Below are 26,191 nucleotides of genomic sequence, written 5' to 3'. Positions count from 1 at the left end.
TGCATTATATAAATGCCAGTACATTAAGTTATCCCACATTGGCATTACCACCGCTAAAATATATACCGTCAGGTGAATATTAAGGTCCCTAATATCATAGCCACTAATGGCTGTATTATATACTGTCAGGTGAATATTGTTATCCCACATTGGTACTACCACCGCTGTATTATATACTGTCAGGTGAAGATTGTTATGCCACATTGGCATTACCACTGCTGCATTATATGTAATTGTCAGGTGAATATTGTTATCCCACATTGGCATACTTTTACCGCCGTATTATATACTGTCAGTGAATATTGTTATCCCACATTGGCATTACCACTGCTGCATTATATAATGTCAGGGTGAATATTGTTGGTCCCAGATTGGTGTTACCACTACCGCTGTATTATATACTGCTGTGGTGAATATTGTTATCCCACACTGGCATTACCACTGCTGTATTATATACCGTCAGGTGAATATTGTTATCCCAACACTGGTAATACCACCTTCGTATTATATACTGTCAGGGTCAAATATTGTTATCCCACACTGGCATTACCTTCACTGCTGTATTATATACCGTCAGGGTGAATATTGTTAGTCCCAATACTGGCATTACCACTGCTGTATTATATACCGTCAGGTGAATATTGTTATCCCACATTGGCATTACCAATTGCCGTATTTATATACTGTCAGGTGAATATTGCTGGTCCCACATTGGCATTGCCATTACCACTGCTGCATTATATATACTGTCAGGTGAATATTGTTATCCCACATTGGCATTACTTCACTGCTGTATTATATACTCTGTCAGGTGAATATTATTATCCCACATTGGTATTTCCACTGCTGTATTATATACCGTCAGGTGTGATTATTGTTATCCCACATTGGTATTACCACTGCTGTATTATATACCGCCAGGCAGAATATTGTTATCCCACATTGGCATTACCACTGCTGTATTATATACTCGTCAGGTAAATATTGTTATCCCATTACTGGCATTACCACTGCTGTATTATATAATCGTCAGGGTGATTATTGTTATCCCACACACTGGTATATAATACCACTGCTGCATTATATACTGTCAGGTAAATATTATTATCCCACACACCGGCATTACCAATTTCCTCGCTGTATTATATACTGTCAGGTGAATATTGTTATCCCATTACTGGCATTACCACTGCTGTATTATATACTGTCAGGTGAATATTGTTATCCCATTACTGGCATTACCCACTGCTGCATTATATACTGTCAGGTGAATATTGTTATCCCACATTGGCATTACCACTGCTGCATTATATACCATCAGGTGAATATTGTTATCCCACATTGGTATTACCACTACTGCTGTATTATATACCGTCAGGTAAATATTGTTATCCCATTACTGGCATTACCACTGCTGTAATATATACCGTCAGGTGAATATTGTTATCCCACATTGGCATTACCACTGCTGTATTATATACTGTCAGGTGAATATTGTTATCCCACATTGGCATTACCACTGCTGCATTATATACCGTCAGGTGAATATTGTTATCCCACATTGGCATTACCACTGCTGTATTATATACTGTCAGGTGAATATTGTTATCCCACACATTGGCATTACCACTGCTGTATTATATACTGTCAGGGTGAATATTGTTATCCCACATTGGTATTACCACTGCTGTATTATATACTGTCAGGTAAATATTGTTATCCCACATTGTACATTACCACTGCTGTGCATTATATACCGTCAGGTAATATTGTTATCCCACATTGGCATTACCACTTTGTATTATATACCGTCAGGTGAATATTGTTATCCCACATTGGCATTACCACTGCTGTATTATATACTGTCAAGGTATTGTTATTATCCCACATATTGCTGTATCCGTCACATTACTGGCATTACCACTGCTGTATTATATACTGTCAGGTGAATATTGTTATCCCACATTGGCATTACCACTGCTGTGAATTATATACTGTCAGGTGAATATTTGTTATCCCATTGGCATTACCACTGCTGCATTATATACCGTCAGGTGAATATTGTTATCCCATTACTGGCATTACCACTGCTGTATTATATACTGTCAGGTAAATATTGTTATCCCACATTGGCATTACCACTGCTGTATTATATACTGTCAGGTGAATATAGTTATCCCACATTGGCATTACCACTGCTGTATTATATACTGGCAGGTGAATATCCCACATTGGCATTACCACTGATGTATTCTATACTGTCAGGTGAATATTGTTATCCCACATTGGCAACACCACTGCTGTATTATATGCTGTCAGGTGAATATTGTTATCCCACATTGGCATTACCACTGCTGTATTATATACTTTCAGGTGAATATTGTTATCCCACTTTGGCATTACCACTGATGTATTATATACTGCCATTGTATTAATTGCCAAATTTATTCATTTTTTTCTTCCATTCAGTTAGTTTACAGTAATTTCTACTGATTTGTGCGAAACAGATATTATTATAACAAAACTGTAGATAACATTATTTTATTGTTGGCTTCACTCTGGCATCGTTTTGCGTGCAGCTTTCTTGGTTGACATTTTGTTTCAACTTCAAATCAAGAAGTAGCATCTGGAGGGTTGGTAAACGTGAACAGGGAATTGCCTCTGACATCACTTTTGCTGAAAAGGGCAAATATAGAACTGAATTCTGTTTGTCTGCTTCGCTGAGGAATCACCTAAAAAGCCCGTGAAGATCCGGGTTAGGAGTGATCTTGAACAACCCATGCTTGTCGTAAGAGGCGACTAACGGGGTCAGGTGGTCAGACTTGGTTGACAGATGTCATCGGTTCCCAATTGCGTAGATCGATGCTCATGCTGTTGATCACTGGATTGTCTGCCCAGACTCGATTATTTACAGAGCACCGCCACATAGCTGGAATATTGCTGAGTGCGGCGTAAAACTAAATTCACTCACTCACTCACTCACCAAACAACATTTAGCAAGAACCTTGTGAACAAGTCGTGCCTCTAGATCTAATCATTAGTTTCGGCATCTTTTGTCTGTGGCTGTTTAACACTGTGCAACATTACGGTGGTCTGTCTGGACCAGACAATCAACATCATGCTCATCGATCACTGTGTCAACCAAGTCAGCAAATCTGACCACCCGACCCGGATCTTCACGGGTCAGTTCAGGTATGAAAATCAGAGGTAGAAAATTCGCTATATTTGACTTTTTTAACTATATCAGTACATTAATATATTTTAACTATATACATGCAGCTTTGTTAAACAACATGTCCCAGTTCCATTCATTAAATCACAACGTAGAATGGTTCAGACTCCAGTATTTACAGACCGCCGTCATAGAGCTGCAATATTGTTGAGTGCAGCTTTAAACACACAGACAAACCTGCAAACACATGTTCCCAATTCCTTCATAGAATCCCAACAGATTTCTTCCATTTCTGGAAGTCTTATTTCTGTAACTGCCCATCGAAGAAATCCCCAAAGATAAAAATGGTCCACAAGGTTACAGTAGAATCAATCAATTACACAAAACGACACGGTAGGGATACATAAATATATACAATGGGATGCACTGATTCGTCCCACACAGAGAAAAAAAGTCACACGATTCCCTCGTCACCACTCACATCATTTGAACATGACATAAGAGAGTTCTTGTATGGTAAAGATCAATTCAGTTTCCCATGGGCAAACGGTTACCCAGATGGGAAAAGCTTGGTTATGGCTATCACAGAGACAACTGCTCTTCAGGGGACAAAAAACTATTAACTGTTTCGTTGCTGTTTATCGTTTTTTCTGCTTTTGTTTGTTTGCTGGTTTGTTCTTTAAACGCTGCACTCGGTACTTTTCCATATATACACATGGAACTTAATTAAGAACATCCCGATTTGTTCATATTGCCATGAAACTGAGCAACCATTACCATTCGTATGTATACTGGAAAGCTTAAACGCTATTGTTTCCTGAAAGTTGACATTTTGGATTAAACAAAAACAATAAAATCATGAAAATTTGCAATATTTCAGTTTACAAAATGTCATGGAAACGTCAACGATGTTTTGTCAACAAAATGTATCCCTGTACAACTATGGGGCTGCAGAGTTCCAAGATGGGAGAGGTGAGTGTCTCTCAGTATAAAAGGTTCTCTGTCTTCTTCAGACAACAAATCACATGAAAAGTGTGCGTGCATATCCACCTTGTGCACGGATGACTACTTTGACCCTCCTCCTCATGCTTGTCGTGAGTCTCCGGATTGGCTCCAGAGGCAGCTGCTGCCTCTCCCGGCGCAAAGCTGCTTCCAAACATGTCAGATCTTGTACAGGCGGATCCAGTGCTTGCACTCGGCTTCTAAGAATGCCCCAGGCAGGCTCCAATGGGTTCAGATCCGGGCACATAGCAGGCCATGGAGGTTTGGTTACTGCGTTGTTAGAGAAAAACTGTCACAAGTCGGGAACGGTGTGGTCGGGCGTTGTCATCCATAAATACAGGGCGAGTGGCTAATGGGTGGTTATCTTGTGGCACAAAAACAGGATCCATCATGTTCCGGATGTCGTGGTCGCCATTGAGATTTCCACGAACAGTTACCAATTCTTAAGTCCAGTTTACAATCATGGGAGAGACAACCCCAGACCATGACACATCCGCCACCGTAAGGAACTGATGCTCTGATGTTCTTCGGCTCATTGGCACTGTTCCTGGTCCTCCATACTCGCTGGCGCCCGTCTGTGACGTGCAATAAAAAGTGACTCTCATCCGACCAATGCACCTTCCTGCATGACATCAAATTCCGGGGTAAACATCACACAAAATGAGATCGCTTGTGAAGATTGGTCAAGGCTTTACGCTTGATCACCCTTCTTGCCCTCATCCCATGTGCTTTTATGCTGTTTCATACAGTCCTATTGAACAGACGTCTGTTGGGGAGCCATAGGTGCTTCAGGACGCCACCTGTAGTGAAAGGCTGACGTCTCACAAGGCTTGCTAAATCCCGATCCTCAACTTCTTTCGGGGTTGACCTGGCCTTGGTCAGTCCTTGATCATTTTGGTTTGACGGTGTTTTTGAACAAGTCGACTAATGGTGTGGTGAATGTCACACTGTCGCCCAATAGCCCTGCATGTCATCCCGGTGTCGTGCATTCCAATAATTTGCCATCTTCTTGCTTCTGGCAGTCTTCTTCTAGTAGTCTCCAGTTACTGGTAAAATCATTAAAAAGTTTTGGCGTTTTATATAGTTAGCCACATTGAGTTTATAGTGCTTTATGAGGCAACCGTGGGTAGTGTGCTTCAACTGCATATTGGGATGTTTTTTGACGTAAGTTAGGGGGTGCGTAATTAAGTTCCATGTGTATATATATGACTGCGGTCTGAAAATTCACAAGTCAGGTCAAGACAAGGATTGATATCATGAGCATCGATCTACGCAAATAGGCTGCGATGGCATGCATAAACAAACACCCGATCCCGTTAGGTACCTCTTTGAACAAGCAGGATCAGTTCTACCCCGGATCTTCCATGGTTCTTTCGTCTTTTGACAAATGGAATTTGGAACATGTAGGTTAATTATGGGTAACTAGTTCAGGAATTACTATCATATAATTGCGTAGATCAATGCCTATCGCGTTAATCACTGTACTGTCTGGTTCAGACTTGACTATGTAAGACACAGTCATATAACTGGAATAAAAAACAATCTATATCAGCATAATGAGCAAGTGAACGAGTTTGTTATGCAACACGAAGCAATGTCACAGTGTGGCATGTGCTTCACACATTGTGCCCATGTCGGGAATCGAACCTGGTCTTTCAGCGTTACGAGCGGACGCTTTAACCACTAGGCGACCCCACTGCCCCCACATAAACATAAAGCAGTGTTCTCTTTATTTCAGAACAGAACAGAACAGAATTTATTCAGTATAAGGGACTCATGGTCTAGAGTACAATAAAGTTAAGTAAATACATTTGAGCATCACGTGACAGTCACGTTAAGAGTAAATTAGATACATTTCTTAAAAGATATGGCTACATGTATAATAATTTTCACATTTTTTGTGCTTAGAATACTATGCATATTTAGATGAGATTGAATATATTTTTACGAATAGCTGAATATTTCTCACAAACAAAACATCTAGTGTCCCGATATTGCATAATTTACAAAATGAATTACTCAAATCGTTATCTTTAGATTTACAATAATTGTTAACTTTAAGGTTGTGTAAAGAAATTCTAAATTTACAATATGCTCTGATTCAAGATATGCCATTCAAATGGAGAATTACATTTCAGGCTCTAAAAGAGAATATAAATTACTATAATATCTTAAAAACTTTGAACTATTAATACTTGCGTGCCAAGTTTGGAAAGATAGTTTTTCAGACGTTGAGCTTGGTAAATCACACTTCAAACAATGCTCTAAAGTGAGTGAGTGAGTGAGTGAGTTAAGTTTTACGCCGCTCTTTAGCAATATTCCAGCAATATCACGGCGGGGGACACCAGAAATGGGCTTCACACATTGTACCCATGTGGGGAATCGAACCCGGGTCTTCGGCGTGACGAGCGAGCGCTTTAACCACTAGGCTACCCCACCGCCAATAATGTATGGGAACACCGCGCAAACTCATTCGATTGTGTTTATCTTACGATTCTTCCGCGAAGTAAAGTGCGTTTTGGCGATCAGACACCAACGTTTCTGTTCAGAAGCGTCCGGATTAATACACTGTGGTATATCGGGCAGGATTTCTCTATAGGAACAGACGGTCGGCATATGGTCCGATTCACTTCTAGAAACAACTGTCGAGTTCATGGCAAGATCAAATATATCCGTGGAAGCAATGAAATAATCCACCACACCTGTTTCCTTGACGTGACACATATGTAAAGTTGCCTACTGCGTCACTTACAGTTCGACCATTTACAAGATGGATATTTAATTGTTTACACAATTCGATGAGTTCTCGGTCATAACCATTGCTACCACTGTCACTAGACTGCCTTGTCTTACTGAAGAATCTGTTTTGTCTTATTGAAAGTTGTTATATGTAAAAGACGACCTTCTAGAGTTCCGATTCCACTACATTTTGCCAACTCCTATTCAGTGTATCTTCCTGGTGGACATATATGAAACCAGTGAAAATGTTGTCACTTCGTTTTATACAACGTATAGAAAATAGCATGTATCCACTCAGAATGCACCCCAATGAAATGATGTGCCTGATCCATTCGTATACACACAGGCAAACCACTTGAATATCGGCCAGCTGTTGACACTCGTGTTGGTTCACACACGTACCATTCATAGCCTCAGTATATATTTTGCAAAGGACAGGCTGCATTTAGAAACAGAGTTTCTGTAAGTGAGTGAGTGAGTTTAGTTTTACGCCGAACTCAGCAATATCCTAGCTGAGTGGCGGCGGGTTAGATTCAATGTCGCCACAAATTAACAGAGTCTGCTTCCAAAACAACGCTGGCTGGGAGCGTCATACCGGGAACATCACACGACGACATTTTTTACTCGTTGAGAAAAATGTGCCAATTTGAGCCCTCCATGCTTCAGTTGTTATACCCATTGTGCATCAGACTATCATAATGATATTCGGAAACAAGTGTATCGACTTCATATCTTCACTTACAATTGTCCTTTTTTCAAACACAGCCGTGAGCGTGGCTTCTTTCAAACCTCAAGGTCACGTGATCACGTCTCCATTTCGTACAATACCACGTGTGATACAAACACAAGAAAATTATGCATTAAATAACAAAATAACTCGGTTCATTCAAAAATGGTTTAAAATGTAAGCATTACATTAGGACTATTCCATGAGTTGTTCTTAACTCCCAGCAACACACACTTTCTTATATTGTGTCCCTTTTTACATGTATGAAGCAAGAAGATTACTTATTCTACCAAAACCTTTGTCTTTAGCTAGGTCGGTGGCTGTCTGAGCCAGTTGGTTCCTGGCATGAATGTCTGCTAGACCACGTGCCAGAAGAAATCTCACAGCCACCAAATTGTCTCCAATACAGGCGCAGTGGAGTACGTTGTTACCGACATCATCCACTAGTGACATATCAGCTCCTTCCTCTACAAGTAACTCCATCACTTCATGGCACCTTTGCAATATCGCAAACATCAATGGTGTTCTGTTGTGCTGCCCCTTACTGTTGATGTCCACCACGCTCTGTGAGAGGAGATACTTCACAGTCTTTACATCTCCTCCCATACAGGCCTGATGGAGGATGTTGTCACCGAACTGGTCCACAAGTGACAAATCTGCTCCTTCATTCACAAGAAACTCAACAACTTCCTTGTGTTCCGACCTCGCCGCTATCATCACAGCTGGCATTTGCCAGGAGTGGAAAAAGTTAATGTATACTTTACCCTCCGACAAAATGCGTTTAACCTTGGTTAGGTCTCCCGCTCTGCATGCATATGACAAGTTGGCTTGCACTGCTGGATTAGGTTGACCTAAAGGGACAAGAGTCGCTGATCAATAAAAGATGGAAACATTACGAGAAAAATAGATTGAGTTGGGCCTAACACATCTATGAACATGGTTTCAGTGATATCAGAGCGTGTTAACTTGAGGTAGGAGGAAAACCACGATGAGGTATCTGGCTTTTATCTATTTTATGAACGGTTACAGATACTTGGGTTGTCAGTCCATATTTGAAGAGGTCATTATGCGACGATGTCGCATTGGCCATGCAAGTTATACTCATGAATACCTGTTAAAAAGTGAGGATCCTCCGTCTTGTATCTCTTGTGATGAAAGAATCATGGTCAAGCATGCCCTGGTTGACTGCATTGATTTTTCCATCACAAAGGATAAATATTTCAATGTCAAAACAGTTAAGGACCTTTTCAGTTAATCATTGTTTTAGTATGTTAAAGAAATGGGGTTGGTAGATAAATTTGGATTAAACTTGTGTAAATAGATAAATGTTTTTTGGTTGGTAGTTTAGAATAACAACTGATATTGTTAGTGGTTGTATCCTCGAAGGGGGTTAAAGTACTTTAGAATTATTGTCCTCCTGAGAGGATACGTAAGTCCCAAAACAATTAAAGTAAATTTAGACATACTACTATTATAGCCCCAGTATATATATATATATATATATCTTAATTTATGACCAGATTGTCCAAAATTGCTAACATCTGAAGGGATGGTGTAAATCCAGCAAGGTGCCATGCAGGAAGCAAATTTACCATTAGTACCCATGGACCCTAGTGTGGTGACCCATGGTCAGTTGTTGGCAATCTATAGCCTGTTTTTATATTTTATTGTCTATAGTTAAATCTATAGTTAAAATGTTTAGATTTAATTACTGGTTTTAGGTTTGTACCTGTGATAGTGTAGTTGTTATGCTGTCCTTCGTTGACAGGTTTCTAAAAGGTTTGCTTTTAATTACTATAAATCTATAACTTGATTTAGTCACGATCTTGCTGAAATACTGCCGTTGTAAAATCAATGAAAGAAACTCTGATTGAAAAGAAAAAGGAAACAATATTTTAGTAGTTTGAATATGGTTATGAAAATAAAGGGAACACGTGATTAATTATTCCTACTGTGGTAATGCTTTTGAACACCTCATCGTCGTAATGGACGGATGAAAGTCTTGGTACTGGCATGAATCATGTAAGTTCAAATTTCTAATTCTTGTGTACTCACGTATTCCTTCTTGATCGTGTCCACTTTCCGTAGTTTCAAGGTTCAGTGATGCCCGTCTATGCTCAGTGGTTCCGTCAGTTGATGCTGGGGACAGATATGTCACTTTCAGAAACACCGAAACAATTTTTGTCTCAATTTGAAACACTAAGTAAAATTACAGTGGCAGTGAACATTTCATGATTGGTCTTAAATTGTAATGATTCCATGGCCTTTGAACGAATTGCATAACATATTTTTTATATTCAAACACATATATTGGTCTTATCCCAAGATGCAATGATCAGCAGGTAACTAAACTTATTAATGATAGTCTGACTCCATCGTCTGGTACCAAATTACCAAATGCATAAATCAATGTCATACAGCTGGAAAATTACTGAGTGTCATGTTAAACAACAAATAAGAAATAAAAAAGGTACAAAATATAACGCCAACGCCACGTCAATTTGTACCTTGATTTGTCATTGAAAAAGATTAATATAGACCAAATGCAACAGTGCGTGACAGTTATACGAGCGGTTCACTGAAAATAGGGACGGTGGGGTAGTCTAGTGGTTAAAGCGTCCGCTCGTCACGCTGAAGACTCAGGTTCAATTCCCAACAAGGGTACAATGTGTGAAGCCCATTTCTGGTGTCCCCCGGCGTGATATTGCTGGAATATTGTTAAAACGGCGTAAAATCATAATCACTTACTGAAACTCTTTGATGACATCAGGTGTTTATGTAAAAAGGTCATCGGGACCACCACGCACACAGATGTCATAACAAATGTAGGTGTTGTGGTCTGCCACACCCAGCAATTTGCCTGCAAGACACGGCTGTAAACCTTGCAGTGATGCTTCAGAACCTCCTGTTCTGTCCTAACATGTCTGGGAATGTATGTGCTGTGGAGTGCCACACCCAGCAATATGCCTGAAAGACACGGCTGTAATCCTTGCAGTGATGCTTCAGAACCTCCTGTTCTGTCCTAACATGTCTGGGAATGTAAGTGTTGTGGTGTGCCACACCCAGCAATATGCCTGAAAGACACGGCTGTAATCCTTACAGTGATGCTTCAGAACCTTCTGCTCTGTCCTAACATGTCTGGGAATGTAAGTGTTGTGGTCTGCCACACCCAGCAATATGCATGCAAGACACGGCTGTAAACCCTTCAGTGATGCTTCAGAACCTCCTGTTCTGTCCTAACATGTCTGGGAATGTAAGTGTTGTGGTCTGCCACATCCAGCAATATGCCTGCAAGACAAGACTGTAATCCTTACAGTGATGCTTCAGAACCTTCTGCTCTGTCCTAACATGTCTGGGAATGTAGTGTTGTGGTCTGCCACACCCAGCAATATGCCTGCAAGACAAGGCTGTAATCCTTACAGTGATGCTTCAGAACCTCCTGTTCTGTCCTAACATGTCTGGGAATGTAAGTGTTGTAGTGTGCCACACCCAGCAATATGCCTGAAAGACACGACTGTAATCCTTACAGTGATGCTTCAGAACCTCCTGTTCTGTCCTAACATGTCTGGGAATGTAAGTGTTGTGATCTGCCACACCCAGCAATATGCCTGCAAGACAAGGCTGTAATCCTTACAGTGATGCTTCAGAACCATCTGTTCTGTCCTAACATGTCTGGGAATGTAAGTGTTGTAGTCTGCCACACCCAGCAATATGCCTGCAAGACACGACTGTAATCCTTACAGTGATGCTTCAGAACCACCTGTTCTGTCCTAAAATGTCTGGGAATGTAAGTGTTGTGGTGTGCCACACCAAGCAATATGCCTGCAAGACACGACTGTAATCCTTGCAGTGATGTTTTAGAACCTCCTGTTCTGTCCTAACGTGTAGTGTTGGCAGAGTAAATAGCTCACATGAGGTTGTTTGGTTGCACTACTCACAAGCGACGCACTGGGGACTTGGTCTCCCAATAAGGATGATTTTATAACACTTCGGACAGCACTGGCTTCCGTCCTCATACATGTTTGTGATTTCCTGAAACAGAGAAGCATGTTTTGTACACAAAGAGCCACAGTGCTTTCCATATGACTTGTCGATGACGATCATAATAATGATGATTGATTGATTATGTGTGTGTGTGTGTGTGTGTGTGTCTTTCTGTCTGTCTCTCTCACTCTCTCTCTCTCTCTTTCTTTTCTCTCTCTCTCTCTCTCTCTGTTTGTGTGATGGTGTGAGATCGCATACGTGACAGCAATAATTATTTCGTTTTTTACTATGCAAGAGATATGTGAAAATACATCTGTGAAATCAGTATTACAGGCGCTGAATATATAACCCATCAAGAAACATCTTCGACCTATCTCCCTGAAAATGGAATGGTTTCTCCCTAATGCCAGTTACCTGTGTCAGGACACTGTTTGAAGTACACATGACACCGCCTTCCGTTGAATACTCAGTGGTATTGAAAACACAGGTTGAATCAGAAAACAGGAACTGCGAGCACCCTGTGGTACGTCTACAAAGGAATGCGCACATCTTGGATCCAAATAGCCTCTTGGAGTTGGTGATGTTTTCAGATGATCCGTTAGTCATTGAAATCACGCATATAAGCATCCATAGTTTCATTGCCATTGTGTCTCTTAAAATGATAGCGTACCTGGCGGAGAAAAGAAAACCATCCACTGAAATATCCCCCTAAAAGTACTGTTAATATCTGTACACAGTAAACTATCAACACGCAAAGGCATATGCTAGACAGTACAGTATGGAAAGGTGAAACCACGAGATCCAACTAGGGCTTCAACGAGTCCATTTTTTTGGACTCGAGTACTCGAGGGGTGAGACTCGACTCGGACCCGAGTACTCGAAATTCATACCTTTCAAGCAAACGTTCAATCGTCAAGATAGTTACCTAATCATTTTCAGAAGTGAAATCTCAATCGATGTATAATATTTACTCTCATCTGCAGACTTGTAACAACTAATACCATACAGCCACACCGTGTGAGGAGTAAACTATTTAATCTAGGTGTTAATGAAAACATTATCAGATGGGTAAAAGAATTCAGGGTACATAGAACTCAGTATGTCAGTGTCAATGGCTATCAATCTTCTTTTCTCTCAACCTCTGCTGGAGATCCACATGGCTGTGTTCCTTCGTTCGTACGCTTCGTTTTGTATACCAATCATCATGACTGTTACTTGTCAATATATGACTTGTTTACTGTGAAATTTGCAGATGACGCCACTGTTACTGGCCTAATTTCTGATTCTGAACATTATTATCATCAAGGCATTGACAAAACCGTAATGACAGTTTTTTATCAAACCTTTATTCAAAGTGTGTTGACCTACAATTTTCTATGTTGGTATGGGGATCTGTCTCATCGCAACAAAAACAGACTTTTCAAAATTGTTAATACTGCTTGCAAGTTTTCTGGAGTGTATTTCGAGTATAGTCAAAAAGGCAGCTAAAATTAGATTTGATAGTTGAGATATTTGATCTCACCATTTTGAACTACTTCCTTCTGGACGCTGCTGTCGATTACCTTCCCTCAAAACAGAGCTCGACAGTCTTTCATACCATCAAGTATTCGTGAATGCTACAAATATTTTGAATCATCATCATGTGATTAGAACTACAATTATTCAACCTCTTTACCTATGTGGTTAATTGAATTATATCATGTCAGTTTTATTTGTAAATAGCATTCGTTTTGAGCATGTAATTATTGTGCATATTTTTGTGAACTGTGTATATATTCATTTTGAGACAGTTTGGATGTATGAGAATTTCCTCCGGGATAATAAAGTTACTAGTATATCTTTTTCTTAATATTAGACGTTAACGGCCGTTCATGCTTAGCACATGGCAGACAGTCCGTCAACGTCAATAATTCGAGTTATCTCCCCTTTTCGAGTCCTCGAGTCCTTGAAAATTGACTCGAGTCCAGCTAAACCCGACTCGTCCTCGAGTACTCGAGTACTCGAGTGGAAGCCCTAGATCCAACGACTAAACATCATATAGGCATGCTTAAATCTTGGTCCCAAACATTGTGTAATGAAAGCCATTGAACAGCAAAGACTTGGCTCAAGCTCAAAAGAACGATTTACTTTTGGAATGGTAGAGACAAACAAATTGGTGTCAAGAGTGCCAGCGCTGGGCCAGCCGTCGTTGGAAAAACAATAAGTTTTTGGATGAGTCAAGGTTTGATGTGGACTTTATTTGGACAGAGTGTGATGTAGACAGGATGAACGTTTTCATGCCATTAACGTTTGACTAAACGATTATTAGCAACATGAAGTTAGAAACGGATTCGGGATTGGGGATTCGAATCCCGAATCTGATTTTATTTTCACATTCGGGATTCGAATCGCAAATCTGAATATTTTTTTCACATTCGGGATCTGAATCCTGTATCTGTATTTTTTTCTCATATTCGGGATTCGAATCCCGAATCTGATTTTTTCACGTTTGGGATTCGAATACCAAATCTGAATATTTTTTCACATTCGGGATCTGAATCCTGTATCTGTATTTTTTTCTCATATTCGGGATTCGAATCCCAAATCTTTTTTTTTACGGGTTTTTCTTTTGCACATTCGACACTCTGCATTGGGCATTCGGTATTTGGTATTTGAACTCTTATTATGCATTTCTTCAACACATCTGGAATTCGGAACTTTAGCGTCCTTGTAATTATACTCTTCGCACCTTCATCCGTCAAACCTATCAATCCTCGACGTTGCCGTGCAGACAGGCAACGGTCCTGAAGCTCTTCTCTGCTTGCAGGCGTGAACCTTCGATCAAGATCGAGCAAAGACGAACAATGTCAATATTCATTATTTCATCCCCCTTCTAATGTACCAGGTGCTCGTTGTGTCCCTGGGTAACTTAAAAACATAAACAACCAAACCACAGTTTCCGATATTTGAACCTCAAATTTGAGTTTTCGGGTTTCGGGATATGAATCCCGAATCTGATTTTTTTTTTCATATTCGGCATTCGAATCCCAAATGTGAAAAAATATTCAGTTTTGGGATTCGAATCCCGAAAGTGAAAAAAAAAATCAGATTCGAGATTCGAATCCCCAATCCCCCAATCACCAATCCGTTTCTAACCTCATGTTCCCCCATATTTGGGGGATGCTACGTAATTCTGTAGGGTGGCAGAACTCCTTGTCATGTTATTCATGGCCGTGTCACAGGGCTGTACTACCTTGACAATATGATGGAGGCATACGAAGTGCCATTTAAGCGAGAGTAACGAAATTCTGAACCATCATAAATTCACCAACGTATGTCTCAACGCTGCTGTCTCTTTTTTCATCCATTGGAGTTTTGTTAACTTGTTCGATTATTTTTAACTGAAGTGGTGTTGTCATCTCAGATGTCACATTTTAATTCTTTTGAATCAGATTTAGTTGATTTCTGAGTAAAATTTAGGAATCATCGCGTACCTCATATGACATCTGCAGTAAAGAAGTATAATTACACAAAAACACATTCCACATGCACTCTACAAGTACATTCATACATTAGCTTATCACAACTGCAGAAAACATATGCATTTATAATCACCTGGGAATCAGCTATTCCACAGCAATAAAAGACGAATTAGGTATGATCTTTAGCCGTTTAATGAACACTCGCAAAAGCATACAGGCGATGTGTAGATAACTAATCTTTTGCCTCTCATGGCATTTCCGCAAAAGATATTTCATTAAACTTTAGCAATTCAGTTCTTGAAAATGCAGTTCATAATTCGACCCAATGATTAGTATAAAGTTACAAACCGATCTTTGATTTTTTAATAAGCCGTTGTTATCCCACCGTGACTAAACTATATCTTGAAGATGGATAGAAGACTGCAATGTATAGCTGCAGTGATGTGAGCAACACATTTGTTTCTCCATGTAATGGATGTTGACGTTTGGAGATATATAAAGTTATATATATAGTTTGGAGTTTATATAAAGTTAGGACACGTTTCTTCTTGTCATCAGATTTCATCACAATATTCGATATTAACTTCCAGGTATTAAAAAAAAGAAAGTTATCACTTTTAAAGTAATTGTATAAAGAACAGGCACGCTGATACAGGTTTGAACCCAAACTTTCTGAAAACGTCGTACGAATTGTGCAATATTCAAAATCGTGAAAAGCGTAATTATGGCACATTGGTCCAAAAGCACGTGCATGATTGTGGTATAAATACCGATGTTGGATGAAACAAGCGTGCAGTGACCTTAAAGAACCCAATACCAATATGCCAAGACTTACGCAAGTTTCAACGAGACAGGGCGATCGGTATGGCCATTATTAATAACAATAATAATTCATTCATATAGCGCCTAGTATCCATCTGACTTGTTGCTCACTGGACGCTGTAATCAGAATCTGATTATCATTACCCCGGATAACCCAAGCTGCCTGTTAGGCGCTAGAAGGTTATAGTCACATGACTTTATCCAACCGGGTACCCATTTGCTGCTGGGTGGAACAGAGGCAATTTTGAACAAACTCACTTGCCTAAAGTGAGACCATATGTATCACATGTGCTTCGTTGTTGGGCAGGACAGAAGTCCTAGAAACTCTCAGGACTCGAGCTGTCAAACACGGTCACACATCCAAGGACTATCCGAGCTCGACGTTGCTTAACTTCAACTGATTCGTGACCTGAGCTCTATGCACAGGACCCCACACCACCACTATTGGGGTTCACAACGTCAGCTGATAAGAACCTTCAACTGCAACCAGGCCACAACCAGCAAAGTGATAAACCACTACCAGAAAACAGTCCAGACCCAAGACCAGCCACGATCAGCAAGACCAAGAGTCACGACACCGTCTGGAGACGGCTGCATTCGTCAGATCCACCTCTAGAACAGATTCGTGACAGCAGCGACAGCATTAGAACACGCCATCACCAGACGAACAGTCCTTGGACGACTTGATATGGCTGGTATACGAGCCTACCGCCCCTTCCTTGGAATGACCTTGACCCGCCTAGACCGTCAACGCAGACTGCAATGGGCAGCGATGTGGCTGGGAGAGAGTGCTCTTTACAGATGAAAGTCGATTCAGTCTGTTCAGAAACGATGCGAGATTTCCGACGAAGAGGAGACCGACTTGCACCAAACGAAGGAGGCATCATGGTATGGGGCGATATTTGTGGCCAGAGCACAAGAAGACTGGTTGTCATTTGAGGAAATCTGAATGCCCAGCAATACAGGGATGAAGCGTTGAGACCTTTTGTGGTGCCCTTGATTCGACAACTGCCAAGAGGAGCATGCCAACGCAAGGCCTCATGCCGTCAGAATTGTTCGAGAATACCCGCACAAAGTTAACTTCAGTTACCCTGGCCATCGCGTTCTCCAGACATGAACTCCATTGAACTTCTCTGGGATCATCTTGATCGTCAGCTGAGACAGCGTGTACCACCTCCACCAAACCAACAGGAACTTGAACAGACTCTCTTGGACTTATGGAATAGGATTCCTGCATCCCCCGACTGATGACGTCAATGGGGAGACGTGTGTTTAAATGAAAATGATAAACTATTCTAATCTGACAGATGTTTTACAAAGCCACTAAATGAACAGTGAGTTTTTGTTAACTATTTGAATGTGGTCCTGAAATCTATGTGTCTGTATCTGTTAAATTTTCAAACTGAAACGAAAACCGCTGGTCATGTTGCTATGTGATAGGGGGCGGTGGGGTAGCCTAATGGTTAAAGCATTGGCTCGTCACGCCGAAGACCCAGGTTCGAATCCCCACATGGGTACAATGTGTGAAGCCTATTTCTTGTGTCCCCCGCCGTGATGTTGCTGGAATATTGCAAAAGCGGCGTAAAACCAAATTCACTCAGTCAGTCAGTGCTATGTGGTAGAAGCATGTAGTTGCCCTATAATATTGTTTAAATAACCTCTTCAGCTGAATACTCATTCTGTGTAGAATTATTCTAGTCTGTTCTTGAAGATTATAGATTACACTAGTCGTGTGAACGTTGTAGTGTACACCCACACACAAATCATTGGTTATATCTCGACTACTGCTCAGTGATCAGAGTATTCACAAAAGAATGAAAGCATCATTTATGAAACATATGAAGCCAAAGTCTAATCAGATATTGCTGCCTCAAGTTTTCAAATACAATTTAACGGTATAGTTTACGCAGATGCATGGAGGCAATTTTTGAAAACTTGAGGATGACAACTACAATCTAGGATATGTTTGTGTGTGTTGGTTAAATAATTGTTCCTTCATTATTCGACTCTGTAGTAATATAACATCATTGTTCATTTGGCCTCACCTGCTTGCCACGTCAGAGTTAGATGTAGAGTGAGTGAGTTGAAATTAAAAGTCACATTGGCAATATTTCAGCCTTATCTGTTAGATATAGACCGCCAGAGCAAAATAGCCTGTTTCGACCATCCTTTGGTGTAAAGGGAAAAATAACACATGAATGGATCACGAAAAATCACTCATGACATCAGGGTGTTCGCTCATTTATTATAGATTATTTATATAGCGCACATATCCTGGCAATTAGTACATGCTCAAAGCGCTGGTATTTTTTTCCCCTCGATCATTGGATGTCAATTTTAACTCTTGCGGCCGCTAGGCACAAAGAGAAATTGCGGCTTTCTCACCCTTACGAGGGGTGGGCTGGGATGCATATTTGCAGTACTTTATCCAAGTTTACTGCACGTTGCTGTACCTGCAACTGGGTGTTTGCATGTATTCATGTGGTCACCATCTGGTCATTTAACAACGGATTCGTGGGTTCTTTTAATTGCACAGGGTTGTGTACTGTACACTAGGGTTTGTGACAACAGTCTGCACACAAGTTGACTCCAAGGTTTTTACATCCGGTCACAGGTGGGCTCGATCCAGACACCTCAAGCTCGCTGGATTACTAGCCTAGCGCCTTAGCCAGCTCGCCCACCATGACCCATGCTTCCAACCCTACTTACATTGCAAGTTACCACGTTAGATCTGAGAAAAGGGCATAGAAAAGAAATATCCCTTTGTACGTAAAGACATAATCTTGAGTAAAGGAATATGCATGAAACATCACTGGACAGTGCCTAAGAGATAATCGGTCATTTACAACTAGCATTTACAATGGTAGATAATTCAGAAAGTTCTTGAATATCGTTCCAATGTTTCAGAAGCAACTCTCTCAATAAGATAATAATGTTTCTTACCTTGAAATGAGAGAGAAGAGAGCTGTGAGTTCCCACGGATTTTTCAAGCAAGTGTATCTGAGATGGAAAAGGCAATGATTGTATACCTCAAAGCTTTGCTCATTCAACATTAACAGTTTCCAGATGCATTATCTGCCCTATGCTGACAACCTTTACTACACGAAATGGGTGATAAGAAGACAATCTGGGTCTCACCTAACAAGAGTTGATTTTCATCGTGGCGTAGCCACGGTCAAACAGGCGCCATCTAGTAAGAAATATTTGGCATGGCATTTATCACAGGAGAGAGGGGGTTAAATATGGTAATCTCTCAATTGTTCAACAAAAGTTGATTGTCAATTACGACTTGGTCGATGGTAAAACATGTGTCTCTGGTAATGGAATATTATTTGCTCTTAACCAAGGATGTACGAGAGACGAACGACTGGTGCAAACACATGTCACCGACTTAGTTTTAGGTTGGCATGAATGCGTTTGCTAAATGACCGTTGCCGCGCTTGACAAGTGGGGCTATAAACAAGATACTCTTTGCTCAGCGACTTGCACATATACGGACTTACTTTGTTATAAACATTTGTTAAAAATATTTTTAAGAAAAACGTCAAGAAATAAATGCACCGTATTACCTTTAAGATACTCGAACAATTATCTCACTAACCTCTGCAGTTTATCCTTTAAAATGGCTGCACAATTATCCCCTACCATCGCGCCTACCATGCAACTGTCTCCCTAACCACTGCATCCTCTAAGAGTTTTGCACAACTCTCCCCCTTACCTCTCACGAAAACCACCCGTGAAGGTCCGGGTTAGAATTGAACTTCAGTAACCCATGCTTGTCGTAAGAGGCGACTAACGGGATTGGGTGGTCAGGCTCGCTGGCTGGGTTGACACATGTCATTGTATCCCAGTTGTGCAGATCGATGCTCATGCTGTTGATCACTGGATTGTCTGGTGCAGACTCGATTATTTACAGACCCCCGCCATATAGCTGGAATATTGCTGAGTGCAGCGTCAAAAAAACCAACTCACTCACTCACTCAGAAAGTTTCTCGACGAGACAGGAAACGGTTTCGTTGTTTCTGAAAGTGATATATCTATCTTCAGCATCAACTGATGGAAGCATTGAGCATGTAAGTACATCACTGAACCTTGGTACTACAGAAAGTGGACATGATTATGCCAGTATCAAGACGTTCCTTCGTCCAATGGGGCGCAGGGGTAGCCCAGGGGTTCGTTTTATTTCCATTATTTACAGACCGCCACCATATAGCTGGAATATTGCCGAGTGCGGCGTAAAGCTAAACTCACTCACTCACGAAAACCTGAGCATGTGAAATAAGAAAATAGCATTAAAGATTATGAAAATACCGCCATGTATAATTAATATTGTCATGGTTTTTGTGATTGTTTTCTTAATAATATACCTGTGTTATTAGATAGTAATGAAATCGATATCCAGTACTAGATTACATGTTGAAAATGTTAACTGAAAAACTTAATAAAACATTATTTGAAACTAGATATTAAAGGTCACATGCAACCAAAAAATCAAACATAATTAAAACACAATTATCACTTATTCATGACATATAATATACATTGCTGGTTATGAAAAAACATAAAAACACAATTATAAGCATACAATCGCAAATCAAAAGTGCAATATTTTGTACTCGGCTTTACTTCCTAAGAAACGAAGCAGCCGGGGTACCGAACCCAGTCAGAGAGGGTGGGTGTGCACTCAAGTGTAACGACTGGTTCATTTGCAGATGCCCTCACGGCTCATTGTGTGTGTATATAGAGACGTTGGGTTTTGTAAATACATGCTCATTTTTTGTGTATAACATTTTGCAATCAACAGACATCATAACATGTCATGTGTACAATTATCACACCTGCCTGGCTGTGTAATTACATAATGTGACAGAGACCGAACTCGGGCCATAAATCAATGCATTTTGTTTATGGTGTATAGCCTGATAGGTGTTAATTTCAAATTGCATGTGGTCAGTGATTGAAATTGTGTATTGAATTTTGTCATTAGCAGACAGGCAGGCAGACACATATGTGCCAATAAAACAAGACATTGAGTTTTGTCTGTGACAACGACATATCTATATCACAGTTAGAAATTCTGTCAACGCTAAATAATGACATTGCTTTTAAGTATCGAACTGAGAAAGTGACTCGGTAAGAAGAACGTGTGGTGAAATAGACAAATGAAATTATATAAACAGTTAAATCGGTAATCTACTGTCATAACATATAAAAAGCTCGCGCCTGTGAAATATCAACAAAACATTAGAAAAATAGCTCACACCAAAGCCTTCAACGAATATTCACCGGACAACCCGCTTCTCAGCTCCGCGCATGTGCTATGAGCGCAGCCCAGCTGTTGAAACCACTTGAATTTCCCCACGCGCTGGGGGAAAGTTAGTGAATCGTTTGAACTACGATTTCGCGCGGGTTTTTTCATCGCATTATTTTTCAACTTTATAAGTTGAATTTGCATTTTTGATGATTTGTTTCGGTAAGTCCATACCGAAAGGTATCAGAATCTGCAAAGTTGTGTTTTACGTTGCATGTGACCTTTAAATAAAACCAATGGAGGCAGCTGAAGGAAGACACAAGATGATTGATAGCATCCTGGGCCATGTTCCAAATGTAGGATTGGATCAACTGCGCCGGCAATGTGGTCTTGATAGTATGCGCCATTCAAATTGCAATTACGAATGAAAAGTAATGTTCCTCCATGAGTTCCGATGCCATCTCATAGCATTACACTTCAATACGTAAAGGACCCGTGAAGGTTGCGGGTTAGAATGAACCTTCAGTAACCCATGCTTATCGTAAGAGGTGACTAACGGGATCGGGTGGTCAGGCTCGCTGGCTTGGTTGACACATGTCATCGGTTCCCAATTGCGCAGGTCGATGCTCATGCTGTTGATCACTGGATTGTCTGGTCCAGACTCGATTATTTACAGACCGCCGCCATATAGCTGGAATATTGCTGAGTGGGGCGGAAAACTAAACTCACTCACTCACTCCAAGCAATCTCTGAATCGCATCTTTCTGATCACCATCGTTGCTGGGTGTCATGTTAAACGGTTTAACGCCGCACTCTGGACAATCTGGTCCAGACCCTAACATTAAAAGACCAGCCTCATACAGCTGCAATATTGTTGAGTGAGACGCTAAACACACAGACAAACCTGCAATCAGAGCTTCACAATTCCTTTATGGAATCCCTTCGGATTTCTTCCAATTCTGTATTATTTCTGTAACTGTAAATCCAACACATCCCCAAAGGTAAAAATGGTCCAATGGGACAATCAATGAATTGACAAATCTACATGATGGGGATACATGAATAAACGCAACGGGATTGGCGTAACCACCTTCTTGTCCATTTCCCTCCAACAGTTCCAAGCGTTGAGATCATGTAAACCTGTGACAGTTATTCAACTTCCGTGACTCAGGGACGACGTGCAGACATTTTTATAATTTATTTTTTATTCCATTTTAAGTTGCATGTACAGACAAAAGGGTGACATGTGTTGGCAGTTACATCATCAAATTAGTACAAAATTGTATACACATATGAGGGTGCACATATGTAGATAATTTTATTGATAAAATAGGAGAATAGTTTGATTAAGTCAAGTTGTATGTGTGCTAAATTAAAATGTCAGGGTACGGTATCTAAGGGATGCCGTTTCCTAGTAAAACAACTAAATTTATTATTTTTCATTGCAATAAACCTTTCGATATAGCATATGTCCTTACATCCTCGATAATCTCCAGGGTATACCTTCCGATAAATCTCCACTATACCCTGGATGCATCTACGGGTCGAGCCGATGATTTTATTACCTGCATTGGTTGGCTTTTTATCCAATCAGGTGTCTACGCTGGGACGTTGAGCGTACCAATCACAACTCACTTTCGCTTTCTAAATTATCTAACCGATTAAACTTGGCAACACAATAATATATTGTTGCAGAGGTACTCTGAAAGAGGTAGAAGAAGTTCTTGCATATATTTTTGTAAGATTTCAGACCTGTCAATTTGTCTGTATGTTTTCCCCCAAAATCTGAGTCGCACTGCGAACAAACTTTCGCGGCTGCGATCGCTATCTTTGTTGATACTGGCAAGCTCGGTTGTAATGGCGGCTTATCTGATTGGCTACTGTGAGAATGCGGAGCCAGCAAAGGGACGTAATAAAATTATCGGCTCGAGCCGTAGATGCATCCAGAGTATAGTGGAGATTTATCGGAACGTATACCATGGAGATTATCGAGGAGGATGTCCTTGAGCAACATGAGAAATCCTGCGAAGAATATATCTGGCTGTTTAAGACTTGAAGTATAGATTAATCTTTTGGCAAGTAGTAAAAATGTGATTTACTACTTGGTTGTTTGATGACAGTCCAAACATTATAATGAATTTAGATAGTGTCAGATTGGTTTGGAGGTTATCATTCAGGAATTCTTTAACTTTAAGCCAAAGGTTCTGAACAAGTTGACATTAAAAAAAACCATGTGATATATCTTCTGAGGCAGTTTTACAAAATGTACATGTATCATCATTTGTACATTTCCTATAATAGCTAAATACATCTCTACCCAGTGAATCTCATGCAGAAAGACAGTGTTCCCATATTCTAAGGACTTTGGTGTAGTATCATTTTTAATTAGTTCATCATAGAATTTCCTTGAACCTTTAGCATCACAGATAATATATTTGTATATATTATTAAGATGTGATTGATCGAATGTACGTGTTCTGTTTCTGATCTGATATCTCCAGTTATTTCGAATATTGTTAAACAAGAGTTGGTAGTCTAAGAAAGTTCCCTGTATATTTAGAAAGCCATTTTCATCACATATATCTTTTATACTATGTATACCGCGACTAAAGCAGTTTTTTTTATATTATAGGATTATTTAAAGAAATGGTTCAACCAAAGTGGTCGAGTCAAGATTTGGTCTACATCATTTTCTTCAAAAGTGACGTCCAGACACTATCCTGAAGTGTACATGGCCTCTTGGGCAATGACTGAGGGGTCGGGCGACTGTCAAAATCAGATTCACACACTGGCATATATTCATTCAATGATAACCGCCATTTATGCCAGGATCAGCACGGTTTGCTGAAGATCAATTCTAAAATTCAGTTCTTTCGTCTTTTGACAAAGGAAATTTGGAACAAGTTGGTCAGTTATTATGTAACTAGTTCAGGAATTGGTATCATGTTATTGCGTAGATCAATGCTCATGATCTCAATTACTGGTCTGGTCCAGACTCGATTATTTACAGACCACAAACATAAAACAAATTATAATGTATTAAATGAAAATATATCTTGAGTCATTCAAGACTTCTTTCCAATGTGCACTCTAAATTAGTGAGTGAGTGAGTTTAGTTTTACGCCGCTTTTAGCAATATTTCAGCAACATCACAGCGGGGGACACCAGAAATGGGCTTCACACATTGCACCCATGTTGGGAATCGAACCCGGGCCTTCGGTGTGACAAGCAACAGCTTTAACCACTAGGCTACCCCACTACATTAAGACTATGCTATGTGTTCTGCTTAACTCTCAACATCACACACTTTTTTCCTACAGTGTCCCTTTTTACTTGTAAACGCCAAATGAAGGAAGAAGATCATTTATTCTACCAAAACCTTTGTCTCTGGCTAGGTCTGCTGCTGTCTTACCGCCTTTATTCCTGGCATAAATGTCTGCTCGACGACGTGACAAAAGATGCTGCACAACCATCACATTTCCTCCAAGACAGGCGCAGTGGAGGACGTTGTTACCGGAATTGTCCACTGGTGACATGTCAGCTCCTTCCAAAAGAAGCAAGTCCACCACTCCACTATGCTTATGGATTGCGGCCAACATCAATGACGTTTTTCCGTTATGTCCCTTACTGTTGATGTCCAACACGTCCCGTGAGAGAAGATAGTTCACAATCTGCACATCTCCTCCGATACAGGCGCCGTGGAGGACGTTGTTATGGAATTGGTCCACAAGTGACAAATCTGCACCTTCGTTCACAAGGAACTCAACAACGTCTCTATGTCTCCACCTCGCCGCCATCATCACAGGTGGCTTTTGATGGGATTTAAATAAGTTGATGTCTACTCCTTCTTCCGACAAGATGAGTTTGACCTTGGATAAGTCTCCTGCCCTACAGGCACGAATGAGGTGGTCTTGCGCTTTTGTGTGACGTCGACGTGCAGAAGCAAGAGTCACTGATCAATAAAAGATGGAAACATTGTGAGTGAGTTTGTAAGATCATGAGTTCGTGCGTGCGTGGGTGAGCATGTGAGGTTTTACGCCGCCTCCAGTAATATTCCAGCAATATCACGGCGGGGAATACCACAAATGGGTCTCACACATTTTACCCATGTGGGGAATCGAACCCAGGTCTTCGGCCTGATGAGCGCACGCCTTAACCACTAGGCTACCCCACCGCCCCTGGAAACTTTATTAGAAAGATGGATTGAGTTTGAAAAGGGTTTCAGTGATATCAGAACATGTTAGCTTCAGGCAGGAGTAAGTAAGTGAGTGAGTAAGTGAGTGAGTGAGTGAGTAAGTAAGTGAGTATGGTGTTACTGAACTTTTAGCAATATTCCAGCAATATCATTCTAAATAATGATTAATTAGCATGTACCCACTGTAACAGCGTTTTTGAATGGACGGAAGGTGAGCGAGTATGATATTTGTACACCGCTTTTAGCAAGATTCCAACAATATCACCGCGGAGACTAGAAATGGGCTTGACACATTGTACCCATGGGAGAAAACGAACCCGGGTCTTCGGTGGGATGACCTTTAACCTGTGGGCTACCCTGCGCCCCAATGGTGAGTGGGTGTATTTATCATTATTCCACTTTTAGCCTGATTCTGACAATATCACGGCGGGAGAATAGAAATGGGCTTGACACATTGTACCCATGTGATAAAACGAACCTGGGTCTTGGGTGGGATGAGCCTTAACCACTGGACGACCCCTGCGCCCCAATGGACGGAGGAACGTCTTGGCCCTGGCATGATCACGTCCACTTTCTGTAGTACCAAGGTTCAGTGATGCCCTTTCATGCTCAGAGGTTCCTATAGTCGATGCTGGAGACAGATATATCACTTTCAGAAACAACAAAACCATTTTTTGTCTTGTCAAGAAACATGATGTGGAATTAGTGGCAATGAACATTTCATATTGGGTCTGTAAATGTAACGAGTGGCCATTGAACGACTTGCATAACATTCTGATTTGTATTCAAACACTTTTGTCCTAGTTTTAGATGTAATGTTCAGCAACTAATTAAACTA

The 26,191-nt window shown here is 40.6% G+C and overlaps 1 protein-coding gene across 1 annotated transcript; it reads right to left on the bottom strand.

Annotated features, from left to right (window-relative positions):
* Positions 1-4,193: 4,193 nt before the first annotated feature.
* Positions 4,194-24,955, bottom strand: LOC124275858 (putative ankyrin repeat protein RF_0381). The gene is made up of 4 exons (XM_046711540.1): positions 24,571-24,955; positions 9,696-9,779; positions 7,931-8,491; positions 4,194-4,444 (listed from the first exon to the last, which is right to left on the bottom strand). The coding sequence occupies exons 1-4, from the start codon at positions 24,953-24,955 to the stop codon at positions 4,194-4,196; spliced, it is 1,281 nt and encodes a 426-aa protein (XP_046567496.1).
* Positions 24,956-26,191: the final 1,236 nt, after the last annotated feature.

This window comes from Haliotis rubra, unplaced genomic scaffold (assembly GCF_003918875.1).
Source record: "Haliotis rubra isolate DU_JTF1 unplaced genomic scaffold, ASM391887v1 Scf203, whole genome shotgun sequence".
Lineage (NCBI taxonomy): Eukaryota > Metazoa > Mollusca > Gastropoda > Lepetellida > Haliotidae > Haliotis > Haliotis rubra.
This window is presented reverse-complemented; position numbering and strand designations above follow the sequence as displayed.

Bases quoted from the DNA above. Each gene is read 5' to 3' on its own strand.
- LOC124275858 (XM_046711540.1), bottom strand. From the start codon at position 24,955: ATGGCGGCGAGGTGGAGACATAGAGACGTTGTTGAGTTCCTTGTGAAC. The intron at 9,780-24,570 runs GTAAGACAGCAG...ATCTGTCCCCAG, and splicing joins TTATGCCAGGAATAAAGGCG to CATCAACTGACGGAACCACT. The intron at 8,492-9,695 runs GTGAGTACACAA...TTGTCCCTTTAG, and splicing joins ACACGATCAAGAAGGAATAC to GTCAACCTAATCCAGCAGTG.